The 19,250-nt window shown below is 40.2% G+C and overlaps 1 protein-coding gene and 1 pseudogene across 1 annotated transcript; one reads left to right on the top strand and one right to left on the bottom strand.

The window, feature by feature from the left end:
• Positions 1–10,926: 10,926 nt before the first annotated feature.
• LOC133730183 (histone H3.2-like) lies at positions 10,927–12,102 on the top strand (annotated as a pseudogene).
• Positions 12,103–17,049: 4,947 nt separating this feature from the next.
• LOC133730182 (proline-rich extensin-like protein EPR1) lies at positions 17,050–17,625 on the bottom strand. The gene has a single exon (XM_062157822.1). It carries the CDS (start codon positions 17,623–17,625, stop codon positions 17,050–17,052), a length of 576 nt encoding a protein of 191 aa, XP_062013806.1.
• Between the last annotated feature and the right edge of the window lie 1,625 nt (positions 17,626–19,250).

Raw genomic sequence — 19,250 nt, 5'->3', positions numbered from 1 at the left:
GATAACGCTTTGATTGTTGCCTCGTTAAAAACCTTGCCAGGTAACAAAAACCCTGTGGGACAAAAATAACCCTGGTCGAAGGACAAAAAGAGCACAACACGTCCTTCACTCTTCGAGATCGAACATGTAGACATCATGCCTCCCCCTGATGTCAATATCTCCCCCTGATTGCTACAATCATGGGAGTTCGGATAACTTTCTCAATCCGATGCTCTTCACATGTTTCTCGAAGGTGGATTTTGGTAACGACTTAGTAAATAAGTCCACTACATTATCCTCTGATCGGATTTGGTTCATTTCAATATTTAGAAATGCTTGTTGTCATTTCGATGGAGGGGAGGAGGAGCACGGAAGTTGGCATTTTGCCTTGTGGGGTCCGATCCCACACTTCCGTCATCTCTTTTCTCTGTAGGAATAGAACAAGCCCATATCAATCGTACCTCTCAAATATCGAAAGATTGTCTTTATACCAATCTAAATGGTGTTGCGTTGGTGCGGGGCTATATCTAGCCAACAAGTTCATAATAATAATTGAGGTGTCCGGTCTTGTATTGTGCTAAGTACAATAATGCACCTATTGTACATAAGTAAGCACTTTCGCTATTAACACGTCTTCGTCATCATCCCTGGGACGAAACGGATCCCCTTTAGGGCTAAGACTACGGACGACCATGGTGCATCTTTGACTTTATCAAAAATGTCTATTGGCACGGTATACAAGTTCTGAATCTAGACAGAACTGTGTTCTCCCAAGGTCCTTCCTCTCAAACTCGGATTTCAGATGTTCAACGGTTTCCCTTAACTCTCAAGGGTTCCAATTATGTTTATCAACATAAACCGCGACAATTGCAAATCCGGAACTTGTCATGGAAACGCGTGGGCATAGTTCATCATATCCCTTCCCAATCAAGTAGTCATTTTAGTGAGCATTTCAACCTCGTTGCAAATGCGCTCCGTGGTCTAGAGCCACTTGACTTGGGTAAATGAAGTCTACAAGAACCTTCATTATATTCCGTATCTAGATCCCCATAAAGATACGTAGTGACCACATTCGTAAGCTGCATGTTCAGTTATTTGGAAGCTACCAAACTGACAAGGTAGTGGAGTCCAATGACATCCATTACGAGAGAATATGTCTTCTCGTAGTCGATTCCAGGGCGTTGTGAGAAACCTTGCGCCATAAGGTGAGATTGCCATCTCTTTTTCTCATCACGCTATCTAACGAAGACCTGTTAATGTCAATAGGTTTTATGTTAGGAGGTGTTGGCATCTCAGGCCCGAAATCCTTCCTCTTCGTTAGTGAATCCAATTCAACCTGGATCGCATCTTTCCATTTAGGCCAAGTTTCTCTACGTTGGCATTCTTCAACGGAGTAAGGTTCGATGTCATTGGTCTCAATAATTCCACGTCCTCATGTACACTAGTGTAGTTCGTAGAGATCTCTATATTCTCTGGAATTGGTTCTAACATTGAGGCGTCCCCCAACGATGTCTCTTGGACATAACCACAATTCAAAATATTCTCATGAGACGGATTATGAGTATCAATGATCAATGGATCAAGTTGTGCCAAACTCGTTCTCTTCTTAGGGCGAGAATCCATCGAACCTATGGGTCCCCTACTCTCTCTAGCGGAACCTATGGCCTATGACGCCATTATGCCACCTTGTGGCGTCACCATACCACCATCCATGGTGGTGGTGCCGTACCCATCTTCTCTGGGTGACACCATGTCCTCTTATGGGGACATCAATCCTTGCAGGCATGTTTGCAGCAGGTATATGTGATCTCGTCACTTTTAGGGGATCAAGATGAGACATAGTGGGGACAGACCACGACAATTCCTGTCGTTCCTGTTGAACATTGACGTTCTAATCTCCCCCTAACGACGGGAAGACTGTCTCATCAAAGTGACAATTCGCAAATCCAGCGAAATAGAGATCGCCTGTCAAGGGTACTACGTAGCGGACTTATATATATATGCATTCGTTGCAATGACTCATGTTGATGCGCTGTGGCGGCGCAATTGGCACATGAACCGCACACTCAAATATGCATAAATTCGAGATATTAGACTCGAACCCAGTCACTAGCTGTAACGCAAATAAAAGTTGAGTGGCTGCTATGAGTCGTAGACGAATTAGCATAGCTGCATGCGATATTGCATAACCCAAGCGGAAATATTGGTGCGCATTACCAATGTCCGGGCTACCATCGTAGTCGTTTAATGGTGGCTTTTCCGCGAGACCAATTGGGTGTGTACATGGGAATACGATTGTCACACCCCCAAACTTGAGACCAATATTGTACTGAAATATGGTACCCGAATTTGGGATGTGAGCCAAACTAAATAAAACTTCCTTTTTGAAAGAAAGTAAAAGACTATATATAGATATACCTGAATAGTACTTTTATTAGAAAACGAAATTGTTAATATATTTACGTAACCAAAGTTAAGCAAAATTCAAATCAGTACAGGTATTCACTTGAAATATATAGTAGTAGAAAAATATTCTTTATCTAGTAGGTTCTTCCCTTTTTCCCCATGCATCTACTCGTTACCTGAAAACATGAAGGTGTAGCATCATGAGTAACACAGACCCAGTAAGTACATCTTACATTCTTATATTAATGTGTCTTATAAGAAATCAAAACTGAACAACCAAGTAAAAATGTACCGAGAACCATTTATATGTTCACACCAAATCTTAAGTATATATTTGTATACACACAACAGACACATATATCAATATTTGTAAAACTCATAATAATATCACATAGTCACATCTCTTTTATCGAATCAACAAATACTGCAGCAATAATAGGTGCAAATAACCTCAAAACAATGCATGCTCGATTCTCTTTTCACTTAACACCATAACATATTAACAATATATCACAGATAGATATTTGATCAAAACAATATAAGTACACTTTTCATTTTAGTGAATTTTCGGATTAACTGGTAACAAATCATAAATCCACGTGTTAGGGTCCATAATACCAAAACACGGGAAAGCCAGATTGACTGTAACAATTCATAAATCCACGTGCTAGGGTCCATAATACCAAAGCACGGGAAACCACATGCTAGGGTCCATAATACCAAAGCATGGGTAAGCCGCAGCATACCAGGGTCCAACGTACTATACCCAAGTATGTATACTCAAAGTAAGCAACCTTCCTAAGAGTATAATAGTGCACTATCTGAAGGGACTAGGGCCCAGGCTTAACGTCTCATAACACCAAAACACATTTACCAGTAATTCACTTAAGCACGGGGATGTAGATAACATCCGGCTTCACAATTGTACTTCTCAGACATAATCAAATTCACAAAATACAATCTTTATAAATTATAGATCATAATATATGTATATGTACACACACATATAGAGACATACATATATTCAGGAATAACCTCATATGAAAACATATGTAGCATAATTATATAACACAAATAAGTAAATTCACTAGCAAACAACATAATTAAAAATAAGCTAATTAAAAATAAGCTTATACATAACTGAAATCAAGTAAAATATGTAATAATAAAGTATAAGCATATAAACAAGCTTACATAAGTAAATATAACTGAAATTGTGTGGACAAATTAATATACATACATATATATATCTATAATTAAACTTGAAAGTAATTGTGCAATAAAGGTACTGCAAATTAAACTTGAAAGTAAATGTGCAATAAAATAAAGGTACTACAAATTAAACTTGAAAGTAAATGTGCAATAAAATAAAGGTACTGCAAATTAAACTTGAAAGTAAATGTGCAATAAAATAAAGGTACTGTAAATTAGAAGTAGTAAAAGAATATTAGTTAGTAGTCAAAGAGTTAGTAGTCCTCTTTTCATAGTATTAGAAATCTTAGTCCGAAGTGTCCATTCGTCAATCAAAATAATAGTACCAAGTACTGTCAACTTTCTGTTTTTATAACTTGTTCAATTCATGTCCGAAATAGTCAAGTGAAGACACCAAGTCATAGGATTTTTCATAAGGAATTCAATGGAATAAGTCATGTAGTCCAGATCAGAGTGATATAGTCCATAAATGGTAAAAGAACCATAACAGTGCTGAAACTGATATTTTTGAAACTGACCTTTGATGTTTAAATCTTTACGTACTGTGTATTTTACCATTACTTCTCAAACTTTCCAGAATAAAAGTAGAGGTCCTAAGCTTCAAATTGATATAAAGTTTGTAGAAAATGGATAAGAAATGAGGGAGATATGAATTTTTGAAGTTGTGATGGCGGTATGAGATTTCCAGCGAGTTTAAAAGTTGAAAACTTTGATTAGCCATAACTTCTTCATTTCTTAACCTTTTTTAGTGATTCAAAAGCCTAAACTGAAGGATTTTTCATGAAGAAACTGAAAATATGATTATTTTTGACAAGATTAACTTTTATCAAACACGAAAATATATGACTGCAGCAAAACAGATTCTTTTCCATTTTATCATCGGTTATGCACTTTGATAAATCTTAAAGGCAAAAGAATATAGGAATGTAATCATGTACTTACTTAAGAAACTCAGAAGTGAAGTGAAGATTTTGGTCTTGGATCCAAGCTTGGACTTCTTTGAGAAAAACAAAGGGAGTTTCTTAAAAGAAAAGGATGAAGGATTTGTGAGGTGAGTTTTCTCTACAACTAAGACTTCCAAATCAGTTTTGCACTTGATCTTAAGGCTTGAAGGAAAAATGATTCAGCTTCATGTTTATAAAGACTAGAAAGATGCATTAAAAATTAATCTTTAGCATCTTACTTGTAAGTCAAAAGTGAGTTGAAAGTCTACAAAGCATTTACAAGGAAATTTCCAAGAAATTTCCAAGAAATGTTATGGTTGTTAGAAAGAAAAATCAGATTAGTTCTTCTAGATGTATTGGCATTTGAATCATGTATACATATATACACATAGATATACACATAGATACACATTTTCTCAAACTAATACGAAGATTGATATGTCATTTCGTAAGATTCAAAATATGTGTTAGCAATAACTAGTACTAAAATGACATGCATCACAAAAATAATATAGGTAATAGTATTGGGCTCAATAACAAATATCGAGTGTACACAAGAAATACGAACTAAGGTATTTTAGTAAGTTCCTAGAACTCTATTATAACTTGTAAGTATAGCATGTGGTATCATCGGTTTCTAAACGGGAAAATAAATGCTTAGAAGATACTTGGATTATTTCTAAGTTTAAGGTATCTTAGAGTGCTCTACAGTGATACTAAGTTTCGGGTTATTACAACGATACTTGATATCAATACCCAATGATATGCAATAGTCATTGAAAACTGTCGATGTAAACTCTCTAGCATTATCAAGTCAAATTGACTGAATGGGATGATCTGGGTAGTGAGCCCGTAACCATATGTTATGTGCTAGGAGTGTAGTATAAGCAGCATTACGAGTGGATAATGGCACAACACGTGACCAGCGTGTTTGCGTATCAACCAACACCATAAAACATCTATACGGTCCGCAAGTTGGTTGATCAAATCCATAGAATTCCCTTAGATTCTTTGTAAGAATGGAATTATTTCCTCAATCTCCTTTGCATAGGATGGTCTCAATCCTAAATAACAGGCTTTACAGAACGAAACATGGGCTTTATAATCAACCAATAAAGGTTTTGGTGAAGCCATAGTGTCACAATAGACTTGAGAAGTAGATAGAGGAGTTTATGGCGTCAATGCCATGTATTTGCCGCAGGGGGTAGGCGGCACCGGCCATGTATGGCCTGTCTTTGCACAATCATAGCGCCATGAGGCGTATGTGCAGCTCCTCGAACCAATTCTTGGTTCTTACTTTTCTTCGTTCTGAAAATGGATGTCCGTGTAAGTCTTTAATACACGGATCATCATGTCAAAGCCTATATGTGTCAAAATCCCATAAGTCGTCTCTCATGACATAGTTGGATTCAACAACTCAAATAGTGGTTGCATACAACCCACTAGAGCGACACATAAGTTTCTCTAATACTCGTTTATGTCCGTAGTCATTAGAGGTGATGCAAAGGAACTCTGTCCATTCTCATAATGTGTTTCCACATGAAAACCATTGGCTCTTATAATAAAGTTCGAATTAAGGTATGTCCAAGACATTAAGTAAAAGAATTGACACTTTATTAATAGCCAATGATTACATCAAAGTTTCCAAAGTCTAATCCAAAATAAAATCAAAGTAAGACACATTGTAGTCACTCTATCCATTTGGTAACTCCAATCAAATATGACCAGGAAAGTAGAGAGAGATGTTGGTGGAGCGAGGCTCTCTTAAGTACCAATAATCTCAATGACTTTCCTAGACATCACATTTTATTGGGTCTGCCACATAAGAAAGAGTTTAAGACAATTGTCATTTATTGACTAAGGCAAATTGCCATTACAAAAGTTCTGGGAAAAATAAAAAGGACTAATCTAATCAAAGTCTGTTGCATCCATGTGCATTTCATCTTCAGCTTTGAAGTCCTCTATGGTGAGATTGACATCTCCACCATCTTCTTCTTCTTCTGCAAGGTACACTTCTTGCTCTCTCATGTCTCTATATGCCCTGTAGCTTGCAGCTAGTTCCTCACTTGCCTTGCATTGCTTGAACCAATGCTCAATTGATCCACATCGATGACACTCATCATTGCGGCTGCCTCCCTTTAATTGAGGTGCACGTTGTGCACGTTGCGGGCGTTCCCTAGGAGGGTTGGTGCCACCACCACGACCCATTGAGCCACCATTACGGCTAGGGATACCACGACCCCCTCTCCCACGTGTGGCATTACCACCACGTGTATCCGCACCAAACTTGCGGTTTCCTTCCTGGTTAGGGCGGTTATATGGGCCCATACGTCCCTCATGTCCCCCATTCTTAGGGTACCGCTCCTTGCGCCCTCCTTTGGGTGCATTATAATTCGCCTCATGAACATTCTTAGTTCCAATGGGCCTTGAATTATAATTCCTCACGAGTATGTTATCATGTTTCTCAGCTACAGATATAATATTGATAAGCTGATGAAACCTCGTGATCCGTCTAGCATTGACTTCAGTACGGTATTGCTTTGATACCACAATGGCTGAAACAGGGAAGGTGGAGAGAGTTTTCTCAATTAGCTCTTGCTCTGTGACAGGTTGTCCACAAAACCTCAACATGGACTGTATGCGAAGAGCTTCTGAATTATATTCAGCAACAGACTTGAAGTCAGCAAAGCGTAGATTGTTCCATTGAACCTTCAAGTCAGGGAGGAGGGAATCTTGGACATTGCCAAAGCGCTCTTCTAGCGCTACCCATAGCTCTCTTGCATTCTTGATCGACATATACTCCAATCTGAGTGCCTTATCCATATGGCGTCGCATCAAGATAACTGCTTGAGCATGCTTTGTAGATGTTCGGTTGAACTCAATATCCGGGTTAGGTGCCTGGATTATGGGTAATATTCCCTTGGAAGTGAGATGATTCTCAACATCGGTTACCCAACTGTGGTAATCCGAGCCTGTTGAGTCAAGCATGGGAAAGTCGAGTCTAGGTTCATTCGACATCCTGAAAATAAGAAGAGAAGAAATATTAGTTTCGGAACTAAACTTCCACGAAAACTAAAATAATAAGATTTCCGAGCTATGCTACCAAGAAATCAATTTCCAAGAATCTCTTTTGGATTAGACCAACAATGATGTTTTAATATGGTCACAATTTGATGCTTACGGACGCTCTTAGTCCAAGCATTTTGAACGCTCTTAGTTCACACGAACACTCTTAGTTCGTTTAATTATGAACACTCTTAGTTCATACGAACACTCTTAGTTCGTTAAGCGTGAATCCCCACAATTCCGCTTTGTTAAGTACTCAAAATCATTTGGCAACATATATTCCAATATTATACAGAAAATAAAAGGGATTTAAATACAAGAAAGCAGGAACTTTAATTATAAAAACTTACGTGATTTTACTTGAGGACACGCGCGTGTTGGAGCAGACGTGTTTTTTCTTTTTTCTTTTCTTTTCTGGGCTTTCCTCTTTTTTTTTTCTCTGGCCGGCCGGGTCCCCTCTCTTTCCCTTTTTTCTTTTTTTTTTCGGCCTGGTCCCTTCTCCTTTTCTTTTTTTTCTTTCTTTCCCTTTTTTTTTCGGTCTTCCTCCCCCTTCTTTTTCGCGACTATTTCTTCCTCTGGTTCGTCTGCAGTTCGCCGGTGTGCAGGGGCTGGTGCGCGGGCTATGCTGCTGCAGGTCGGAGGCAGGCTGATCGGAGGCTTGGGCTGCTGCAGGGACGCAAAGGCAGGTGGGCTGGTGCGCGGGGGACGGAGGTGTTGGCGTCGCCGGCCGGGCTGGGCTGTTGCAGGCAGGTCGAGCTCGGGTCGGATGCTGCAGGCTTGCGGCTTGCGGCTTCTGCAAATCGGAGGCGCTTCTGCTGCTGCAGTTCGCCGGTGGTGCCGCTGCTGATGCTGATGTTGACGCGGTGGGTGCAGGCGAGCTGGGCTGCTGCTGCGCACGGAGGCGGTGCGGCTGGAGGCTTCGGCGAGGTGGGCTGAGGCTGGGCTGGTGGTGGACGGCCGGTATGGAGTTTTTTTTTTTTTGTTTTTTTTTCTGTTTTGGGTTGGCGGCAGAGAAAAATAATTTTTCTTCTAGGGTTTTTTTTTTCTGAAGCTAGGGTTAGAACTCGTGCTGATAACGTGTTGTAGGAGAATAGAATTGTGTTTATTATTGATAATAGGAGCCCTTTATATAGGGAGTTTACAGAGTACACAAAAGGTAACAGAATCGGAATACAATTAGTATACTTAAGGTACTTTCCTATTACAACTCTAAACCCTAGTTTGTAGAGGCACACATTATGTCGATATCCTTCAACAAAAACGAATTTTTCCTTTTATTTGATTAATTTGATGACAGCCTCAATTCGCTCATATCCTATTGTCGTAGTTGTTAGATGTGAGTGAGTCACTTACTTACCTTACAAATCTGACTTTTAGCTGCAAGTGAAACAAAAGAAGTCAAAACAGTAAAAATAAATTTGTAAATGGAGTTAATGAGCGGCTGGATAATATCAAGTGCACTTTTTGGTTTATTAAAAAGAAAATATTGACTATAATATCAAGAGTTGAAATCACATAATATATGTTGGGTCATTTGCTCTCTCAGTATATAAAATAATTTTTGTGATACCATAATTTTTTTAGCATGCGAAGATATGTATCCTCTTTATTTTATTTTTATGTGAGTTCTTTTTCAGATGGGTACATAGTTTTTTATTTTTTTGATAAGAGGTTTTTGGCGATGAACATATCGTGGGTAAAAAGTGTGTCCACTCAATCTATTTGTGAGAGGCTCTGGCTGACGGCGCTAATACCGCTAAAGGTAAGTCCATCTATATTTTATTATTTTATGGAAAAGCTTCTGGCTATGAAGTGTTCGTCAATAAAAGTACATATCCGTTTTTTTTCTTTTCTTTAATTGGAAACTATTCCTGACGGGAATGGTGTCGGCAAAGGCGTGTAGGTGTGTTAATTAGCAGAAATCAGATTCAGCAAGCAACATCAACCATTTAATTTTTTCAAGATTCACAACCTAAAAATGGGTCCTAGAACTGTAGAACATAACAACATTCACCTAAAGAACGAAAATTTCAAAAGCATGAAACTGTTGAAATCTAACTTCAAACTTGTTATCTGTGGGGTTGGAAAATTTAGAGAATGGACTAAAATAGTAACTAAATGAGAAGCAGTCCAACTTGTTTGAGAAAAACTCTTTTGAGTCGTATCTAAATGAAGTGAAATCTCCTTGAGGAAGTGAAATCTCCTTGAGGAAGTTCAAGTGAGGTGAAATTTTCTCGAGGAAGATCCAAGTGATGGAAAATCCTTGAGGTCAATACAAGTGAGGTAAAATCTCTTCAAGGCTAATCTAAGTAAGGTGGAATCTTCTCGAGGCCGGGTCTAATTGAGATAAATCCCCTCAAAACCAATCCAAATAAAGAGTAGTCCCCTTGAGGCCGACCTAAGTGAGGTGAAATCATGTTCTAATCAAGAGACGGCCCAACATATTTAGGGAGCGGTGAGAAATTCAAATCTCCTCGAGGAGAAATTCTCTCGTGATAGATCTAGATAAGGTGGAATTAGCTAGCGAAATTAGTCAATTCAACTACATCTGTAACAATCGAGAAGTACCCACCTATGTTGTCCTAAGAGTGGCGTAGTGGATCACTAACGCATGACTTGTAGGTACACCACTATGTAAAGACCCCTTTTTTGTACAAAAAAATAAAAGAAGAAAGGAAGGAGAAAATGGGGAAAAAGCATAAGTGAAAAGAAACACAGCTGCTTTGCCAACTGAACTGAAGCTAATTTATTTGTATAAGGGCACTTATATATATAATATATATCAAAAAATGAAATTTTAGATTAAGTTACAGCGCAGATAGCCGCTACATAGAAACGCCCCTACGTGGAAGGTGATAATGATGATCAAGAAAGTGACAAGGAACAAAAGATGCTCCTTAGAACAATTGGTTTAATAGTAAACAAGATCGGCTCAGACAACAGCAACAACAACTAGCTAGTTAGGATTGTGCATGAAGAAATTTGGTTTGTCATCTTGTTTTTACTGAATTCGAAGATACAGATTTCGGAGTGGCTCTTTATTTTCTTTATTCATGGTTTATCCAATCTATTTGAACATGATTTTGGATGAAAGAGCCTGAATGGCTTTACTTGAGGAAATTATGGGTCAAATACGACCTTCCTAGTTCAAAACTGGTGAAGTACAAAAGTAACAAACATCATGTTGAAATTATGAACATGCCCAATTCTGGATTTTTAAAATTATACAAAACCAAAATTTGCAACAAAATCGAATTTAGTCAATACATATTGACCGATATTCTTCCTAATACTATCATCAGTGCATATCAATGGGACAATGGCGCTTGTTAACCCGCTCGCATTCGTCTATCCATTCACTGTAAATGTCTATGGCTTCACTGAGAGTCGTGATGTTAGTGTCGAACCTCGCTTTGCAAACGTAGCACACGGCGCTGCCAACCATTTCCTCCTTGTGAAATTTGCACTCGACGCTTCGGCCATGGTTGCAGAAGGGGCAAGTGAAAACAGTATCAAGCTTCTCCACTCGCTTCTTCACAGGCTTTGCTCTGGACTTTCTCTTCCCCATTTTTGTGTCTAATCAAGAGTGAGGTTTCCAATTGTGGCTTCTCAATATATCACTGGTGCTATTTATAACCTTTTCGGGTTTAGTATTTCCTATTCCTAATCGGACTAAGATAAACCCCTATTCCCAATTACAGACGGAAACAATAAATCCAGCTGGTTCTGTATTAATTTAAGAAATTAATCCCATTGTCCAATACAAGAGCACACGGATCGCGATCTCGGCCGTTAAAATTAGAATCTCATCGACGGTCGAGACGTTTCCATTTTCCTCTAGGCCATTTCAAAACAAACCAAAATTTTTGAGCTTTACCTCCGGAGGGAAGGCGCCATGCAAGCAGCTGGCGACCAAGGCATCCCGGAAGTCGGCTCCGGCGACCGAAGGAGGGTAGAAGCCCACCGGTTCAGGCCGGGAACGGTGGCGCTGAGAGAGATCAGGAAGTACCAGAAGAGCACGGAGCTTCTGATCCGCAAGCTTCCGTTCCAGAGGCTGGTTAGGGAGATTGCTCAGGATTTCAAGACTGATCTTTGCTGCTTCAGGAGGCGGTGGAGGCCTGCTTGGTGGGTCTGTTTGAGGATACTAACTTCTGCGCTATTCATGCTAAGAGGGTCACTATTATGCCCAAGGATACTAAGCTTGCTCGGAGAATCAGAGGAGAGAGGGCCTAGAATTAGTCATATTCATTATGTACGTTCTTGATTTAGTTTTGTGTATGCTTGGTTTTAGAAATGTGCTTTCTAAGAGTTGTTAGATCTGGTTTTATATCTTTTCGCTTTTGGAGATCTAACCCTCCTAGTGTTTGTGAAATTGTGTCTTTCAATTTCCGTAATGTCTGTTTTCGATTATCTCCAATATGCATAACAGATCTATGCTTTTGGCAAGAGATGAATCGATATAGGAAGAGATGGTTATGTTATCAAGTTGTTAGAATTCAATGGCTAAACGCATTTACTTGTAGTTAGAAATTGGTTAAAAGCAAAGTGAAGATGGTCTTATTGTAATATTTACGAACTCTCTGCTCTGTACTGAAATTGTTGGGGTTGAGCTAAGACTCACCTCCTTTGATCCAAGCTTGCTACATTGTTAAGTAACTCTTCACAACTCTGACTAGGTACAATGCCTTGATGTTCTTCTTCTATCAACTTGATGATCTTTATCTCATGTACTATATACTCAATCACACACACACACCAATATATATTTGATACAAAGGTGATGGCATGGTATAATCATAAAGATAGAAGATGTTTTTATGAAAGGTCTGTAGCTCTCTTGTAGCACAAAACCTATTTTCTCATATATATTGAAAAAGATATGATCTGATCGTTCATATATCAAAAACAGACTCTGTATCACCCATGTATCTAGCTAACCATGCATGTATCATACTAAATGGCTATCTTGTTAGACACACCAAAATGAGACACAAAGTCAAAGTACCTTAAATATTCAAAAAAAAACTTATTTAACTCAAGTTAAAAACTAACTCAATAAGGTCAAGGAACTAAGCATTAACTTTAACACATCTAAGTCTGCAATTTTCCACGAGCACTTTCAAAGTAGTTTTCAGTTCAACTAATCATTGTCACGAAGCTTGTTTAGCTAAAGATGAGTCCCCTTTTTTGAGTACACTCTCACCCGATCAATTTAAATAATTCAATGATCTATATCTTATAGATTTATTTTTAAAAATCATTTTGGAAAAACTTGTCAAAGTTGAAAATCGTTTGGTCATTTCATCGGGGCACTTAGTTTCTAAACAATACATAGAGTAAAATCTTAAATGATGATGATCATCCTAGAAGGATTGTTGAAGAAATATCTATAGTGCCTACGATTGTTTGTCTGTTTTTTGTTTTTACTTAAAAATTAGGTAAGATTAGCTCATATGTCTTTGATCACTGTCTATTGATTAACTGACTTCTAGCCATCTCTAACTATAAATTTATACAAATCAGTTCTAACTATAGGAAAAAGATATTTAGGCAGAATGAATTGATTGTATTGATACACTCATCATATATACAAAACACCTACTTGTACAGCTAAGGATCTCCAACAAGTCAGGGGATCATCAATAAGGAATGATAACTAATACAATTACAATTGAATGCTAATTGATACGGCACATTCTAACAGATCAATCCTAATCATACCAAGATACACTATCAATCTAATTGAATGCCAAGATACACTTTCCAACACTCCCCCTCAAGTTGGAGAGTGAATATCAATGACTCCCAACTTGCACATGAGCTGTTTGAACTTTTCTTTGCCCAAAGCTTTTGTAAACACACTACAAGAAAAAACCCTTTTAGAGACAAAATTATTTGTGACAAACCTAAATTTTGTCCCCTAAACATCTGATGGGCGACGAAATCCTAATATTGTCACCAAAATTTTTGTCTTATATATAAACATAATTCACCGCTTTTTCAGTGACGAATTATTAGCATAGGGGACAACTATTTTTTGTCACTGAAAGCGGAATAGGGGAGGCAATAGGACGTGTCTCCTATTGCATAATTTTTTGTCGCTAACTCTATTTTGGCAATAAGATACGACGTCGTAAGGTTTCTTGGTGTTGAGAAAACAGTTAAATAAGTTTTCTTTTTAGGAAGAGTTGTCGCGCCCACTCCTCACGTCTCCCACTAACACTGCTGAGTGTTGCCTGCTCTTTGACGAATCAACCTCGAATGCCCGTTATTTCTGATTTTCCATGTTGCCGTGATCGTCAGTTGTCCTCTCCTCTCCTCTCTCATGCTCATTGATTGTGTTGATCTTTGATTATAATTTAGTATTGTCAATTGTGCGAATTTGATTCGAAGTGGGGTGGATTTCGTTTGGGTCTGTTTAGGGCTCAAGATCTAATTTTGATTTGGTTTTCTTTCTGGGTTTTCATGGTATGATTACACTGTTTCTATGGCGTGGAAACCCATCTTGATCAAGCTCAAGGATTTGCAGAAGGATCCCCTACCTCGTGCAGTGCTTTAGGATTTGGCTCATTTGATGGTGATGGCTGCTGGGGTCTACAGCAAGTCGTTGGGTTATCGGGTTTATTGGTTTCAGTGATCAAGTTACTCCTTTCTATAATTTTATTCCTCCAAATCTTCTTGATTCAATTAGAATAATGATGCATCATGGTTTTATTGATGTGTTTTAGGATTTGGCTGGTGGAGGCTGCAGTCCGGAATTGGAATGGGTAGAGCTTCGGCTTTATTGGTTTCCACTATCTAGCTTTCAAACTTTTTTCTTGTACTTGCCTTTTTGGCTGCCTACTATGATCTGAGTTATATTGATTTGTGGTGGTGATGATTTACAGTAGTTTTTGTTCCAGGTTTTATTGGCTTCACCATTTCAGTGATCAACTCATTCCTTCTCATTTTATATTATGCTTCCTTATTTTGGGCCACATCTTAGATTTCAGTGGATTAAGTTTCCATTGCTCTGTTTTATGCTGTTGGTTATGGTTAGTTCCATGTGCTGTGGCTTTTTTGGTTCCATTCGATAGAATTTCATCTCCCTATGCAGGTAAATATCTTGGCGAATTTGGGTAGAATTTGGTCTATGATCCTAGAGGCAGAGATCTCTTCTTCTGAGCTGACAAGTACAATGGAAAAGCTTTCGAGGAACATGGAGCAGATTGAGGGTCAAGTTGCTACCGTCCAAGGCTATATATGCTGTATATAATTATGGTGATGGATGATGATCATATGCCTAAGGATAAGGACGAGGAAGAACACGAAGATGAGGAAGTAGTTTATAAGGCCACAATTTTAATATTTTGACTTGGTAGTATCTTTTAGTGAACATGTTTATGTTGTTGTCTATTTAGTACATTGATGTTGGATATTGGTTAATCAATGCTACATCTCCATATATTTTTTCTTGGAATAAAAGTGAACGCTTCAATTTGACTGTCATTTGATTTCAATTTTGTTAATGTTTCAAGTTAACATAAATACAAAAGTATATATGTACTGAATTAAAATATTAAAAAAATGGCCTTCGAATTCAGTTTTCCCGCAATCTAGTTTCCCGCCATTTAGGATTTCCCGGTAATTGTGAACAATTTTAGGAGACAAAATATAGGTGTATAGGTGACAAAATGTATTTTGTCGCCCTTATGGTTGGGTGACAAAATTTACTTGTCGTCACTGATAAGAATCTGTCACACACTATTAGAGACAAAATTAGAGACAAAATGATTTTGTCACCCATACCAATGGGTGACAAATTTGTTTGAATGGGAGACAAAACTGGTTTGTCATTAAAGGGGTTTTCCCTTGTAGTGACACATCTGCTAATTGTTGTGAAGAAATTACATATCGAGTAACAACTTCACCTTGTAAAATTTTGTCCCGAATAAAGTGACAATCCATTTCAATATGCCGAGTAATCTCATGAAACACAGGATTTTTTGCAATGAACACGATTATCACAATACAAAATAGCAGGACTTGAAACAGGCATATGCAAATCTGCCAATAAATAACGCAACCAAGTAAGCTCACAACATGTACCTGCCATTGCTCTGTATTCAGCTTCCGCACTTGATAAAGAAACAGTCTTTTGCCTCTTAGACCTCCACGAAATTAAGGAATTTCTAAGGAATACACAATAACCAGAGGTGGAACGGCGAGTGATGGGACAACCCGCCCAATCAGAGTCACAGAATGCCCTCAAATTTAATGGATTATGGGAATGGAGGAGCAAACCTTGACCAGGAGCTGATTTTAAATAACGAATAACTCGAAGAGCGGCAGCCAAGTGAGGTTGGCGTGGTTCATGCATAAACCGGCTGAGAATGTGAACGGAATATGTGATGTCAGGTCTAGTGATGGTCAAGTAAATCAATCGACCAACTAGACGCCGATATGCACCAGGGTCTTTGAGCAATTCTCCCTTGTTTGAAAGTCTGCATTCTTCCATGGGAAATTCAACCGGCTTGGCTCCCAAGTATCCACTGTCTTTGATAATTTCCAAGGCATATTTGCGTTGAGATATGTAAATCCCTTTCTTGGAACGAGCTATTTCAATGCCTAAGAAAAATTTCAGATCACCAAGGTCTTTGATACGGAAACGATTATGTAGAAACTGCTTTAAAGCATTAATAGACTCAATGTTGTTTCCAGTGATCAAAATATCATCCACATAAATCAACAAGACAGTAAGAGATGTACCATCTTTTCGAATAAACAAGGAATAGTCGGCTTTGGATTGAGAAAAACCAGCAGCAAGAACAGCCTCTGTAAACTTAGAAAACCACTATCGAGAGGCTTGTTTAAGTCCATACAACGACTTGTGAAGGCGACACACAAGATTCTCCCCCTGTCGCTGAAGACCAGGAGGAGGAGACATATATATTTCTTCCAATAAATCACCATTCAAGAAAGCGTTATTAACATCGAATAGATGTAAAGACCAATTCAGACTGGTAGCAATAGCAAGAAGACAGCGAACAGTTACCATTTTTGCAGTGGGAGAGAATGTGTCATGATAATCGATGCCAGCAGTCTGTGTAAAACCCCGAGCAACAAGGCGAGCCTTATATCGCTCAACTAACCCATCAGCGTTGCGCTTGACTCGGTACACCCATTTACAACTGATGGGGCGTTTTCTAGGAGGCAAAGGAACGAGACTCCATGTCTGATTATCAGTAAGAGCTTGAAGCTCAGAATTCATAACTTCTTCCCACCGAGGATCGGCTGCAGCACTTTCATAAGAAGTCGGTTCCTCATCCCGACTAACAGCAGCAATATAATTGAGATGTTTAGGGGAATACCGATCATAAGAGATGTAGTGACAAAGAGGATATTTCGTACCAGGTATAGATGGAGACGAGGCCGAGGACAATTGGTGTGGAGGCAGCATCACCTACGAGCAAACGTAGTCCTTGAGGCGGACGTTGGGTTCTCGAGAGCGTTGAGAACGACGAAGAGGCTGAACGGGAACAAGAGGAAGAGAATCGGGAATGACTGGATCGTCCGGCTGAACATCCGGTTGGTGTGCAAGAGGATCGCCCGGTTGAACAGGCGGAGCAAAATCTGGAAGATCGGGTGGATTAGAGGGAGGAGCAAAAGGAGGCGACTGGATTGGAGACGAGGCCGAGGACAATTGGTGTGGAGGCAGCATCACCTGCGAGCAAACGTAGTCCTTGAGGCGGACGTTGGGTTCTCGAGAGCGTTGAGAACGACGAAGAGGCTGAACGGGAACAAAAGGAAGAGAATCGGGAATGACTGGATCGTCCGGCTGAACATCCGGTTGGTGTGCAAGAGGATCGCCCGGTTGAACAGGCGGAGCAAAATCTGGAAGATCGGGTGGATTAGAGGGAGGAGCAAAAGGAGGCGACTGGATTGGGTTGTTTGACACAGGTGGAGGAGATGACGAAGGCGTGGAAGGTGTATTGGGTGGGTCTGGAACGATGGCTGAAGGAGAAGTGATTACACGCATTTCTATGCATGTAATTGTATCTAAAACACTAGAAATAAGCTAATCCTTAAGCCCCCAAATAAGGGTCTTTGTTTAACTGTCGACTTTGCTCTACTAGGGTTTCTCTGACCTAGCCGTACCATTGATCGAGTTGCGGCACGATGGCGGAGGAGAACACGGTGGCTCCTCCTGCACTTTCTGAGGAGGCCATGGTGAGCCTTGTTGGAGGAGAGGATGCAATCCATGATTCATTCTTCTACCTTTGCGGTCGGCTTTTATCCAAGAAGACGGTGGTGATCCCGTCATTCTCGGCGGCGATCTCCAACGTTTGGGGGTTGAAGGAGAGAGTTCTGATCCGGCAGGAGGAGGAGGATATCTTTGTCTTCCAATTCAAGGATAGTGAAGTGAAGAATCGGATTCTCTCAAGCGGTCCATGGTTTTACAACAACTCTATGTTGCTGCTAGCAGACTATGATGGCGTTTCAGATCTCGGGGCGGCTCCATTGCATCTCCTGGAGGTTTGGGTGGCGGTGAAGGGGTTGCGCATTGCTATGCGCAACGAGAAGGCCTTAACCCTAATTGGACGAGCGTTGGGTTCCTTCGTTCGGGTTGATCAGGGGGCGGTGCAGCGGAAGGATCCGATTCAGAGGATCCGTGTGGTACAGGACGTTCGGCGGAGGATTTGGGTGCGGCGGACCTTTCAATTCTCTTCGACGGTCTCGGTGGTGGTGGAACTCCAGTATGAAAAATGTCATGGGCTGTGTGCGGCTTGTGGCTTTTTCGGTCATGGTGGGGGTATATGTGATGGCAGATTGGAGGCGGTGGCGTGCGCTGCGCTGGCTCTAGGGGTGTCGGACCGCGCGGTGGATGCACACCCAGGTGGGTTGGCGGCGTCGAAAGTGACGGTTTCTGGGTTGGTTGTTGGGCCAGAGATGCTAGCGACGGTGGGACTAGGTGTGCCAGAGGTTTCTGGAGTGGCGGAAGTGGCTGGAACGCTGGTGATGGGATCGGGTTCGCCGGCCGCGAGGAGCTCTGTACGCGTTCCGGAAAATTCGGCGGCAAACCCTACTTTTGAATTAGGGTTGACCGGTGGGTTGACTGGGATTGCTCATGGGATTGGGCCGGGGCTGCATGGGACTGGGCCAGACTACTTTGCTGCAGGGGCCAATATAAATGACCTGGATGTTGGGGTAAATTCAGCAAAACATTTTACCTTGGGTGTGAAAAAGAAGAGTTTTAAGCCTAGTTTGGCTTTCATACCTCCGGAATTTCACCTTGGTGAGTTGGTGGAGGTTCCGATTTCGTTAGGGACAGCTCCAAGGAAAAAAGGCCGTCCTGTTGGACGAAGGAATAAGCGTACTTTGAGGAATGAGAAAGATGAAGGTAACAATGATGGTGCAACTATCAGCTCCAACTCGTCTGGGAAGGAGCTGGTTATTGTTTAATTGCTTTGATTGGGGTCTTAAGCTTGTTTGAGTGTGATTAGGTTTCTATGAGTCTTCTATGACGTTTCTAGTTTCTTACTTGTACCACAATTACGTGACTGGCAAGTGAGGGCTAGTTGAATGATTTCTTTCCGTAGGAGGCGAAACTTTCTTATGCTTGGGCAGGCTTGCTTAAATGTGAGCTTCCCATTGATTTTAATT

This window comes from Rosa rugosa, chromosome 2 (genome assembly GCF_958449725.1).
Source record: "Rosa rugosa chromosome 2, drRosRugo1.1, whole genome shotgun sequence".
Taxonomy (NCBI): domain Eukaryota; kingdom Viridiplantae; phylum Streptophyta; class Magnoliopsida; order Rosales; family Rosaceae; genus Rosa; species Rosa rugosa.
Note: the sequence above shows the minus strand (reverse complement) of the source record. Positions and strands in the feature narration are given on the sequence as shown.